This window comes from Aquarana catesbeiana, linkage group LG08 (assembly GCF_042186555.1).
Source record: "Aquarana catesbeiana isolate 2022-GZ linkage group LG08, ASM4218655v1, whole genome shotgun sequence".
Lineage (NCBI taxonomy): Eukaryota > Metazoa > Chordata > Amphibia > Anura > Ranidae > Aquarana > Aquarana catesbeiana.
In genome coordinates this window covers 204,842,623-204,854,870 of record NC_133331.1, presented here as the reverse complement: position 1 = coordinate 204,854,870, position 12,248 = coordinate 204,842,623, and the positions used below count along the sequence as shown (strand labels likewise).

General features: G+C 54.5%; 1 protein-coding gene across 1 annotated transcript in view; it reads right to left on the bottom strand.

Moving 5' to 3' along the window:
• BMS1 (BMS1 ribosome biogenesis factor) overlaps positions 1-12,248 on the bottom strand; it is a 57,233-nt gene that overhangs the window by 17,600 nt on the left and 27,385 nt on the right. The window contains exons 10-13 of the mRNA XM_073596842.1: positions 4,986-5,087; positions 3,053-3,204; positions 2,221-2,302; positions 1,650-1,726 (exon numbers count right to left, since the gene is read on the bottom strand). Coding sequence (XP_073452943.1) covers positions 1,650-1,726; positions 2,221-2,302; positions 3,053-3,204; positions 4,986-5,087 — 413 coding nt within the window. The remainder of the gene's footprint in view (positions 1-1,649; positions 1,727-2,220; positions 2,303-3,052; positions 3,205-4,985; positions 5,088-12,248) is intronic.

Below are 12,248 nucleotides of genomic sequence, written 5' to 3'. Positions count from 1 at the left end.
AGATTGTGCCCACGATCTGTAGATCATTGGTGCAATCATCAGCAGACTCCTAAAAAAAATAAATAAATAAATAAAAAATAGAAAAAAAGCACATTTTTTTTTTTACCTGCAAAAAGATGTGCGTATATTATTTTTTTCACAGAAAGGTGAACTTATCATTTAAAGTACAGCTTTGCTTTAAAGAAATTCCAGGTATAGATATTTTTGCATAGTTACATTGGTCCAGCAGGGATTAATGTATGTATGCACATACAAATATACAAGGGATTAATGTATGTATGCACATACATACATTAATCCCTGCTAGACCAATGCAACTATGCAAAAATATCTATACCTGGAATTTCTTTAAAGCAAAGCTGTACTTTAAATGATAAGTTCACCTTTCTATTAAAAAAAAAAATAATTAATACAAGCACATGTTTTTGCAGGTAAAAAAAGTTGGAAGATTTTGTAGTATACGCTGCTACAACAATAATCGCTGCTAGTTTCCAGGTCCTGTGCAGAGTGGCTGCCCTGCTAAGTGAACATTGGTAGATTCTTGCTTGGCACAGGCACCATTCAGAAAACACTTTGCATTTTCCTAATTGTGATGTCACCGCCCCACCTATCCACCTCATCAAATCAGGAAACAGTCCATACTACAGTGGTTTCCAGCTTCCGTGGAGATTGGCCAAATATATAACATACACACTTCGATTGATCCAAACTGAACCAACGTAACTATGCAAAAATATTCATATACAGAATTTAACTTTAAAGAAAAGCATGCTGAATAAGCACCAAGCAGTTCCACAGCTCAGTAACTACATTTCACTGTCATTTTAAAAATTGTACTAAACCAACAGGATGAATCACTGACTAAATATGGTTTGACCTGGGTGTGGGGTTAAAGCGGAGTTCCACCCATTTAAAAGTCAGCAGCTACAAAAAGTGTAGCTGCTGACTTTTAATAAATCGGACACTCACCTGTCCCACGAACAAGCGATGTGGGCAAACAAAGAGCCGCTCCTCTCCCCCCTCTTCTCTGCTGCGCCAGCATCACAACTGTAGGCGCCTGGCTGTGGCTTCACAGCCGGGCACGCACCACTCATGCGCCAGCCACGCTGCGTGCAGTGAATGACCGGGCAATCTTTTGGAACCTGTGACGTGTCTCAGAAGATTGCACGTGGGAGGGGAGAGAGGTGAACTTAATTCCGGCGCCACGGAGCTGAATGCCCCTAAAAAGCTAAAAAGAGGGTATCCGGACACATTCATCAGTGTGTGTAAATTTTAGGTTGAGCTATTGACCTCTGAAACCAATTTTTCTGAGCATAGCAGAGAAGGACAGACAGTCATGTGCAGAGGATCCTAGAGTTACTAAAGGAGGATACCCATCTAACATACACACAATATGTAATATATATATACACATACATACATACATACATACATATACATACATACATACATACATACATATATATATATATATATATATATATATACACACACACACACACACACACACACACACACACACACACAAAAAAGCACTACATTCTCTTCTAAGCATTTTGCTTGGTATTATAAATGTGTATTTATCTTAGGAGTAATAAAATTGGATATGTTTATAGATGAGAGCTATTATATTCCATTCAATTTCTTACATCTTCATCCTGAGACTCTGGTTTGCCCTTGTGTACCTTCCCTGTCTCCAAATCTTCAAAATCACCATAGAGTTCTTCTGTGAACAGAAAACAGATATATATTATTACACCAAAAAGCCTCTATTCTAAGACATTGCTACTACTGACTTGCTTAGCAAACAAAGGCAAAATGTGTTGCCTTCTCACATGTCAGATTATATAGGAGTCCATTTGGTACGGTCAGCTACACACACTACAGATGTGCGAATAACTTTGGCTAATGAGACACAGTAGCAAGCCAAAATTACTGTCTGGCTGAGCATCTGATATCTATCATCCTGGTCTTTCAGCAGTGACCATGGCTATGATAATGATGTTGCTCTATTCCTGGAAAGCATTGGGGATTTCTTCCTTCTACTTTTTTGCAATGCATATATTTCAGACACTGGCAAAACAAACATGTTCAAAATCTTTTGGAGAAGATCTCTCTGCAGTAAGAGCAGCACTGATCAGAAAAACTAGAAGCCTTAAAATGAATCACCCCTGCTTCCATTTTATGTAAAAATTTATAGTAAATGTGAGAAGCACTTACCATCTTCCTCCAGCATTTTTTCTGCATCTTTATCCGCCTCCCATTTGCCAGTTACAAAACAGTCCCGGATGCAGTCCATTACCTAAAAAGGACACACAGGAAAATAAATGCTCAACAACAACAAGAACTATCAATTTCTATTGTGCTTTAAGTAAACCTGTTACATCGTAAAAATGCCTAATTATTATATATTGCTTATATAGAACTATACCAGTGTAAAATTCAAATAAAAAAAAAAAAAAAATTGCTCTCAGAAGGTCCCTGGATCCTGGAGACCAATAGTAGGCAGGGTCTTACCATTTACCCTAGCTTCTACGCTGCCCCCACATGGCCCCATTTCTTACTGAAATTAGAACTGCATATCAGGAGGAAAAAAAAAAAAAAGGAGAGAGAGAGATGGCAACCCCAAGAGAGCTATGAGCAGGCTCACTATCATATTTATTATCATCATCTCCCCTTTACCATTAGGCAGTTTGTTTATAAGGGTAAAAAAATATATATATAACGTGGCCCCCTCTCATTACGCCAGCCAGGTCATGATAAGCACCAAGCTCCAGTTCATCACTAGTTTCCCAAAAAGGAGGTGTTGGGTTGTGAGGGTTATCCAAATTAGTTAAAGATTCCTTTGTTGCCTATAGCCCATTTGTACCAGGTTGGTGTTTCAAGATTACGACCCCATCTTTCCTGCTATCTTTGATGCCAGAGGATACAAATGCCAGTGCAAATATATTAGGGAAGAAGACAGGGAGGGTGGGCTATCTTACAGTTTTAAAAACTCTAATGTGGTTGGGGAAAAAAAAAAAAAAAAAAAAAAAGCAAAAAAAGAGCATACCTCTTCAGCATCCCAGTCCTGAGGGCTCTCAACTACAAATTTGGAGCAGTCCAGGGCATTCGCTGCTCTTTTAGATTCCTTCTCTGGACGACTGACGTGGAACAGGCCACCTAGTTCTTCTGCCTTATCAACCTCATCTTCCTCATCAGCCACTAAATGTAACGGAAACCAAATGAAAAACACATAAACTTTTTTTATAATATATATATTAATTACACACACACACACACACTAAAACCTATTATTTAACCCATTCCCGTCAAACGCTTCCCAGCCCTTTAAGGGTTTGAAAAGCCAGAGGCTGAGGCGGCCATTCAGGTCATGTGACTGCTGTGATTGGCTGTCAATGTGGTTACATGATCGGAAAGTTCCCGATCGCTAGTATGCATCTGGAACCTTTCGGTAACCGCCGGCTACCATGCTGGGAGCGTGCTCTCAGCGTGGTAAATGGTTTACACAGGGCCACACATATTCGGCCGACGTGAAGAGGTTAAAACACAACACCAGCCACCTATAGATCAAGTCGGGAAGAAACATAAGCTCAGTCAGCTTTTCAATTGTCGTCATATGCCGAATGGGGGAAATTTTCCTTCATTTCTCCAGGAAAAAGTGAGGAGATTCTCCCCAACAGGGACACAGACAGTAATAAACATTTTGGCTAGAATTCCATTGAAAAGATAGTGTTTTTTTTTTTTTATTATGTTACTTATTGGTTCAATTAAAATACCAGCCCCAAGGCCCATTCACACCTGCGCAATGTACTTATGCATGTTTTTCTTTTTTTTGTCGTGTTTGTCGCGAATGGGTTGCTCTACTTGCGAAAAGCACACCAAAGTAGATCATTTTCAGGAATGTGTAGGTGTGAATGGGGCCTTGGATCTAAAAACAAATATATAGATAGAAAAACACAGACTTGTTTTGTTTGATTTTTAACCGGTTCCCGACCGGCGCACGCCGATGTACGTCGGCAGAATGGCACGGCTGGGCAAATGGGCGTACCTGTACGTCCATTTGAATTCCTGCCGTGCCATTGCGTGCACGCCGCCCGGGAGCCCTGTGAGTCGGGTCGCGGGTCTCGTGGACTCGATCGCCGCGGGGATACCCGCGATCGCCTCACGGAGAGGACAAACGGGGAGATGCCGCTATAAACAGTATCTCCCCATTCTGCCTAATGACAAGTGTCACTCGATCTCTGCTCCCTGTCATCGGAGCAGAGATCAGTGACGTCACACACAGAGCCCATCCCCCTACAGTTAGCAATCACTCCCTAGGACACACTTAACCCCTCCCCGCCCCGCACTGATCGCTTTATAAATGACAATGGTCCCAAAAATGTGTAAAAAATGTCCGACATGTCCGCCATAACGTCGCAGTCACAATAAAAATCACTGATCACCGCCATTACTAGTAAAAAAAAAAATGATTAATAAAAATGCCATAAAACTATCCCCTATTTAGTAAACACTAACGTTTGCGCAAACCAATTATTAAACGCTTATTGCGATTTTTTTTTACCAAAAATATGTAGAAGAATACGATCGGCCTAAACTGAGGAAAAAAAATGTTTTTATATATTTTTGGGGGATATTTATTATAGCAAAATGTAAAAAATAATGTGTTTTTTTCAAAATTGTCGCTCTTATTTTGTTTATAGCGCAAAAAATAATATCGCAGAGGTGATCAAATACCACCAAAAGAAAGCTCTATTTGTGGGAAAAAAAGGACGTCAATTTTGTTTGGGAGCCACGTCGCACAACTGCGCAATTGTCAGTTAAAGCGACGCAGTGCCGAATGGCAAAAAACGCTCTGGTCAGGAAGGGGGTAAAATCTTCCGGGGCTGAAGTGGTTAAAGATGAAGCCCAGTCTAGCCTGCATACTCTTAATGTAGGGAGATAGGATTTTTACAACAACATTTGCCTGTAACATAACTTACCTGTTCCATAGACAAGTTTTCGGAGATTAGGAACAGACTGTTGATGGCGAAGGAAAACTTCAGCTGCCTTTTTCTTCAGGTCTTCTTTCCACTTTAACGCACCTGCAAACAGTTCTAAATTAATCAACCATAAAATATAATGGTCAATGCGTTTCGGCCTTATAGACTAAGCTAGGAAGATAAAGCACTTTAAGTTGAACTCCAGGCATATATATATATATATATACACACACACATATATATACATACATACATACATACATACACACACACACACACACACACACAGGAGACACAGCTCTGTATGCATTAGCAAATCATTACATACATGTTTTTAAAAGCAAGCAATGGAAGTATCTGCACAGCAAAGCTCGGACTGGAAGAGGGGGGGAAGCAGCACAAAAAGCTAGTCAGTTGTGCTGCAGTACTCATGTGCTAACAAGGGAGATATAATAAATATATATATTATATATACACATACACACACACACACACACATACATAAAGTTTTAAGCTTCTCCCTTCCATGGCTGGGGGGAAGAAAAATACCTGTAAAAGCAGGGGAAAAAAAAAAAAAAAAAAAAAAGGGGGGGGGGGGGGGGAGAGGTTTCCTGCCGTGCCAGAAATGCAATGCAAATCTTAGAACTAGATGGAAAGAAATAAATATATATCTCTTGGCAAGGAAAACAACCCAGTATGCATTTCATCTGTTTTTCAAGCAGTTTGCCTGGCACCAGGCTGCCCAGCACCAGCAGAAAGAGCGCCAGGCAGCCCAGCCCCAGTAAAAAAAAGAGCGCCAGGCAGCCCAGCCCCAGCAAAAAAAGAGCGCCAGGCTGGCCAGCCCCAGCAAAAAAAGAGCGCCAGGCTGGCCAGCCCCAGCGGACAGAGCGCCAGGCTGACCAGCCCCAGCGGACAGAGCGCCAGGCAGCCCAGCCCCAGCAAAAAAAAGAGCGCCAGGCTGGCCAGCCCCAGCAAAAAAAGAGCGCCAGGCTGGCCAGCCCCAGCAAAAAAAGAGCGCCAGGCTGACCAGCCCCAGCGGACAGAGCGCCAGGCTGACCAGCCCCAGCGGACAGAGCGCGCCACGCTGGCCAGCCCCAGCGGAGAGAGCGCGCCACGCTGGCCAGCCCCAGCGGAGAGAGCGCGCCACGCTGGCCAGCCCCAGCGGAGAGAGCGCGCCACGCTGGCCAGCCCCAGCGGAGAGAGCGCGCCACGCTGGCCAGCCCCAGCGGAGAGAGCGCGCCACGCTGGCCAGCCCCAGCGGAGAGAGCGCGCCACGCTGGCCAGCCCCAGCGGAGAGAGCGCGCCACGCTGGCCAGCCCCAGCGGAGAGAGCGCGCCACGCTGGCCAGCCCCAGCGGAGAGAGCGCGCCACGCTGGCCAGCCCCAGCGGAGAGAGCGCGCCACGCTGGCCAGCCCCAGCGGAGAGAGCGCGCCACGCTGGCCAGCCCCAGCGGAGAGAGCGCGCCACGCTGGCCAGCCCCAGCGGAGAGAGCGCGCCACGCTGGCCAGCCCCAGCGGAGAGAGCGCGCCACGCTGGCCAGCCCCAGCGGAGAGAGCGCGCCACGCTGGCCAGCCCCAGCAGAGAGAGCGCGCCACGCTGGCCAGCCCCAGCAGAGAGAGCGCGCCACGCTGGCCAGCCCCAGCAGAGAGAGCGCGCCACGCTGGCCAGCCCCAGCAGAGAGAGCGCGCCACGCTGGCCAGCCCCAGCAGAGAGAGCGCGCCACGCTGGCCAGCCCCAGCAGAGAGAGCGCGCCACGCTGGCCAGCCCCAGCAGAGAGAGCGCGCCACGCTGGCCAGCCCCAGCAGAGAGAGCGCGCCACGCTGGCCAGCCCCAGCAGAGAGAGCGCGCCACGCTGGCCAGCCCCAGCAGAGAGAGCGCGCCACGCTGGCCAGCCCCAGCAGAGAGAGCGCGCCACGCTGGCCAGCCCCAGCAGAGAGAGCGCGCCACGCTGGCCAGCCCCAGCAGAGAGAGCGCGCCACGCTGGCCAGCCCCAGCAGAGAGAGCGCGCCACGCTGGCCAGCCCCAGCAGAGAGAGCGCGCCACGCTGGCCAGCCCCAGCAGAGAGAGCGCGCCACGCTGGCCAGCCCCAGCAGAGAGAGCGCGCCACGCTGGCCAGCCCCAGCAGAGAGAGCGCGCCACGCTGGCCAGCCCCAGCAGAGAGAGCGCGCCACGCTGGCCAGCCCCAGCAGAGAGAGCGCGCCACGCTGGCCAGCCCCAGCAGAGAGAGCGCGCCACGCTGGCCAGCCCCAGCAGAGAGAGCGCGCCACGCTGGCCAGCCCCAGCAGAGAGAGCGCGCCACGCTGGCCAGCCCCAGCAGAGAGAGCGCGCCACGCTGGCCAGCCCCAGCAGAGAGAGCGCGCCACGCTGGCCAGCCCCAGCAGAGAGAGCGCGCCACGCTGGCCAGCCCCAGCAGAGAGAGCGCGCCACGCTGGCCAGCCCCAGCAGAGAGAGCGCGCCACGCTGGCCAGCCCCAGCAGAGAGAGCGCGCCACGCTGGCCAGCCCCAGCAGAGAGAGCGCGCCACGCTGGCCAGCCCCAGCAGAGAGAGCGCGCCACGCTGGCCAGCCCCAGCAGAGAGAGCGCGCCACGCTGGCCAGCCCCAGCAGAGAGAGCGCGCCACGCTGGCCAGCCCCAGCAGAGAGAGCGCGCCACGCTGGCCAGCCCCAGCAGAGAGAGCGCGCCACGCTGGCCAGCCCCAGCAGAGAGAGCGCGCCACGCTGGCCAGCCCCAGCAGAGAGAGCGCGCCACGCTGGCCAGCCCCAGCAGAGAGAGCGCGCCACGCTGGCCAGCCCCAGCAGAGAGAGCGCGCCACGCTGGCCAGCCCCAGCAGAGAGAGCGCGCCACGCTGGCCAGCCCCAGCAGAGAGAGCGCGCCACGCTGGCCAGCCCCAGCAGAGAGAGCGCGCCACGCTGGCCAGCCCCAGCAGAGAGAGCGCGCCACGCTGGCCAGCCCCAGCAGAGAGAGCGCGCCACGCTGGCCAGCCCCAGCAGAGAGAGCGCGCCACGCTGGCCAGCCCCAGCAGAGAGAGCGCGCCACGCTGGCCAGCCCCAGCAGAGAGAGCGCGCCACGCTGGCCAGCCCCAGCAGAGAGAGCGCGCCACGCTGGCCAGCCCCAGCAGAGAGAGCGCGCCACGCTGGCCAGCCCCAGCAGAGAGAGCGCGCCACGCTGGCCAGCCCCAGCAGAGAGAGCGCGCCACGCTGGCCAGCCCCAGCAGAGAGAGCGCGCCACGCTGGCCAGCCCCAGCAGAGAGAGCGCGCCACGCTGGCCAGCCCCAGCAGAGAGAGCGCGTCACGCTGGCCAGCCCCAGCAGAGAGAGCGCGTCACGCTGGCCAGCCCCAGCAGAGAGAGCGCGTCACGCTGGCCAGCCCCAGCAGAGAGAGCGCGTCACGCTGGCCAGCCCCAGCAGAGAGAGCGCGTCACGCTGGCCAGCCCCAGCAGAGAGAGCGCGTCACGCTGGCCAGCCCCAGCAGAGAGAGCGCGTCACGCTGGCCAGCCCCAGCAGAGAGAGCGCGTCACGCTGGCCAGCCCCAGCAGAGAGAGCGCGTCACGCTGGCCAGCCCCAGCAGAGAGAGCGCGTCACGCTGGCCAGCCCCAGCAGAGAGAGCGCGTCACGCTGGCCAGCCCCAGCAGAGAGAGCGCGTCACGCTGGCCAGCCCCAGCAGAGAGAGCGCGTCACGCTGGCCAGCCCCAGCAGAGAGAGCGCGTCACGCTGGCCAGCCCCAGCAGAGAGAGCGCGTCACGCTGGCCAGCCCCAGCAGAGAGAGCGCGTCACGCTGGCCAGCCCCAGCAGAGAGAGCGCGTCACGCTGGCCAGCCCCAGCAGAGAGAGCGCGTCACGCTGGCCAGCCCCAGCAGAGAGAGCGCGTCACGCTGGCCAGCCCCAGCAGAGAGAGCGCGTCACGCTGGCCAGCCCCAGCAGAGAGAGCGCGTCACGCTGGCCAGCCCCAGCAGAGAGAGCGCGTCACGCTGGCCAGCCCCAGCAGAGAGAGCGCGTCACGCTGGCCAGCCCCAGCAGAGAGAGCGCGTCACGCTGGCCAGCCCCAGCAGAGAGAGCGCGTCACGCTGGCCAGCCCCAGCAGAGAGAGCGCGTCACGCTGGCCAGCCCCAGCAGAGAGAGCGCGTCACGCTGGCCAGCCCCAGCAGAGAGAGCGCGTCACGCTGGCCAGCCCCAGCAGAGAGAGCGCGTCACGCTGGCCAGCCCCAGCAGAGAGAGCGCGTCACGCTGGCCAGCCCCAGCAGAGAGAGCGCGTCACGCTGGCCAGCCCCAGCAGAGAGAGCGCGTCACGCTGGCCAGCCCCAGCAGAGAGAGCGCGTCACGCTGGCCAGCCCCAGCAGAGAGAGCGCGTCACGCTGGCCAGCCCCAGCAGAGAGAGCGCGTCACGCTGGCCAGCCCCAGCAGAGAGAGCGCGTCACGCTGGCCAGCCCCAGCAGAGAGAGCGCGTCACGCTGGCCAGCCCCAGCAGAGAGAGCGCGTCACGCTGGCCAGCCCCAGCAGAGAGAGCGCGTCACGCTGGCCAGCCCCAGCAGAGAGAGCGCGTCACGCTGGCCAGCCCCAGCAGAGAGAGCGCGTCACGCTGGCCAGCCCCAGCAGAGAGAGCGCGTCACGCTGGCCAGCCCCAGCAGAGAGAGCGCGTCACGCTGGCCAGCCCCAGCAGAGAGAGCGCGTCACGCTGGCCAGCCCCAGCAGAGAGAGCGCGTCACGCTGGCCAGCCCCAGCAGAGAGAGCGCGTCACGCTGGCCAGCCCCAGCAGAGAGAGCGCGTCACGCTGGCCAGCCCCAGCAGAGAGAGCGCGTCACGCTGGCCAGCCCCAGCAGAGAGAGCGCGTCACGCTGGCCAGCCCCAGCAGAGAGAGCGCGTCACGCTGGCCAGCCCCAGCAGAGAGAGCGCGTCACGCTGGCCAGCCCCAGCAGAGAGAGCGCGTCACGCTGGCCAGCCCCAGCAGAGAGAGCGCGTCACGCTGGCCAGCCCCAGCAGAGAGAGCGCGTCACGCTGGCCAGCCCCAGCAGAGAGAGCGCGTCACGCTGGCCAGCCCCAGCAGAGAGAGCGCGTCACGCTGGCCAGCCCCAGCAGAGAGAGCGCGTCACGCTGGCCAGCCCCAGCAGAGAGAGCGCGTCACGCTGGCCAGCCCCAGCAGAGAGAGCGCGTCACGCTGGCCAGCCCCAGCAGAGAGAGCGCGTCACGCTGGCCAGCCCCAGCAGAGAGAGCGCGTCACGCTGGCCAGCCCCAGCAGAGAGAGCGCGTCACGCTGGCCAGCCCCAGCAGAGAGAGCGCGTCACGCTGGCCAGCCCCAGCAGAGAGAGCGCGTCACGCTGGCCAGCCCCAGCAGAGAGAGCGCGTCACGCTGGCCAGCCCCAGCAGAGAGAGCGCGTCACGCTGGCCAGCCCCAGCAGAGAGAGCGCGTCACGCTGGCCAGCCCCAGCAGAGAGAGCGCGTCACGCTGGCCAGCCCCAGCAGAGAGAGCGCGTCACGCTGGCCAGCCCCAGCAGAGAGAGCGCGTCACGCTGGCCAGCCCCAGCAGAGAGAGCGCGTCACGCTGGCCAGCCCCAGCAGAGAGAGCGCGTCACGCTGGCCAGCCCCAGCAGAGAGAGCGCGTCACGCTGGCCAGCCCCAGCAGAGAGAGCGCGTCACGCTGGCCAGCCCCAGCAGAGAGAGCGCGTCACGCTGGCCAGCCCCAGCAGAGAGAGCGCGTCACGCTGCCCAGCCCCAGCAGAGAGAGCGCGTCACGCTGCCCAGCACCAGCAGAGAGAGCGCGTCACGCTGCCCAGCACCAGCAGAGAGAGCGCGTCACGCTGCCCAGCACCAGCAGAGAGAGCGCGTCACGCTGCCCAGCACCAGCAGAGAGAGCGCGTCACGCTGCCCAGCACCAGCAGAGAGAGCGCGTCACGCTGCCCAGCACCAGCAGAGAGAGCGCGTCACGCTGCCCAGCACCAGCAGAGAGAGCGCGTCACGCTGCCCAGCACCAGCAGAGAGAGCGCGTCACGCTGCCCAGCACCAGCAGAGAGAGCGCGTCACGCTGCCCAGCACCAGCAGAGAGAGCGCGTCACGCTGGCCAGCACCAGCAGAGAGAGCGCGTCACGCTGCCCAGCACCAGCAGAGAGAGCGCCACGCTGCCCATCCGCCTGCTCAGCGGGACCTGTCATCCGCCTGCTCAGCGGGGATCAACGGTGCAAGCCCCGCTGAGCTAGTGGAGTCCGTCAAAACGGATCGACCCTGTGTGAAAGGGACCTTACAGTGTTGTCTCATAAGATAATTTACGAGAGCATGTTTAGGGGCAGGGTAGGGGTTGGGTGGGGCAAGTGGTGGCGAGTAACTCTTAAGGCCTGGCTAGTGGCTCATAACTTGAAATCTTGAGGCCTGCTATTTACATTCATATCGGTTCCTGTCCTCAAGGAGCTTACAAGTAGGCACTTGATACCAACTTTTAATGTACGGAGAGGAAGAGGTGGAGCTCCAAGAGGAAAAGGTAGGGCGTAAAGAGGAAGGGGTATGATTGAGAGATGACCGGGTGAGTCTTAAACAGAAAGGGGTGTGGCCTTGACAGGAAGGGGTGGTTCATATTTAAATTAGGGGGTGCATGAGTTTAGACAGGCCTAGGGCAGCACAAAACCTAAATACACCACTGCTCCAGAGTTTAGTCCAGAAATACTCTTTCTGCTGCTTCTGGATCATCACAAAGTGTTTCTTCACCAGTAGCATCTCCAAGTAGGGAAGTGTTACAAACCACTGCCTCCCAAAACCACACAATACTTTTAGTTATAGATAAAAAAAACAAACATGAAAAAATCAGGAGAAAATTGATCAAGCTCTTTATAGAGCAAGATATGCTTCTGGATCAGCATTATCAATAACTGAAAATGCATATTAGCAGTAAGCTTTTCAATTATTATGAAGGAAAGGGGGTGGTTACCTTTTCTTATGTATAGTTGAAATGTTCTTAACATATACATTTAATTTGTAATTAAAAATACAATTTTAAAAAGCTAGTTTAGTGAATAAGCTGTACTTTTACTTCAAGCATAATACTTCTTATATACACTGCAATTCATATTCCCAGCGTAACAAAATTACTTTCAATTTGTAAAGCTACTCTACACAGATTTTCTTTTGTCAATTTTTCCAAAATTTTAATTTATTCGGAAAAATAAATCAGGAAAAAAAAAAAAAAAAAAAAAAGGTTTTCCCTATGGCTTAATCTCCCTAAATTTTACATCTCTACTGCAGAGAGCTCGAAAGCCAGGGGGTAACTCATCTCTCAAGTTCTACG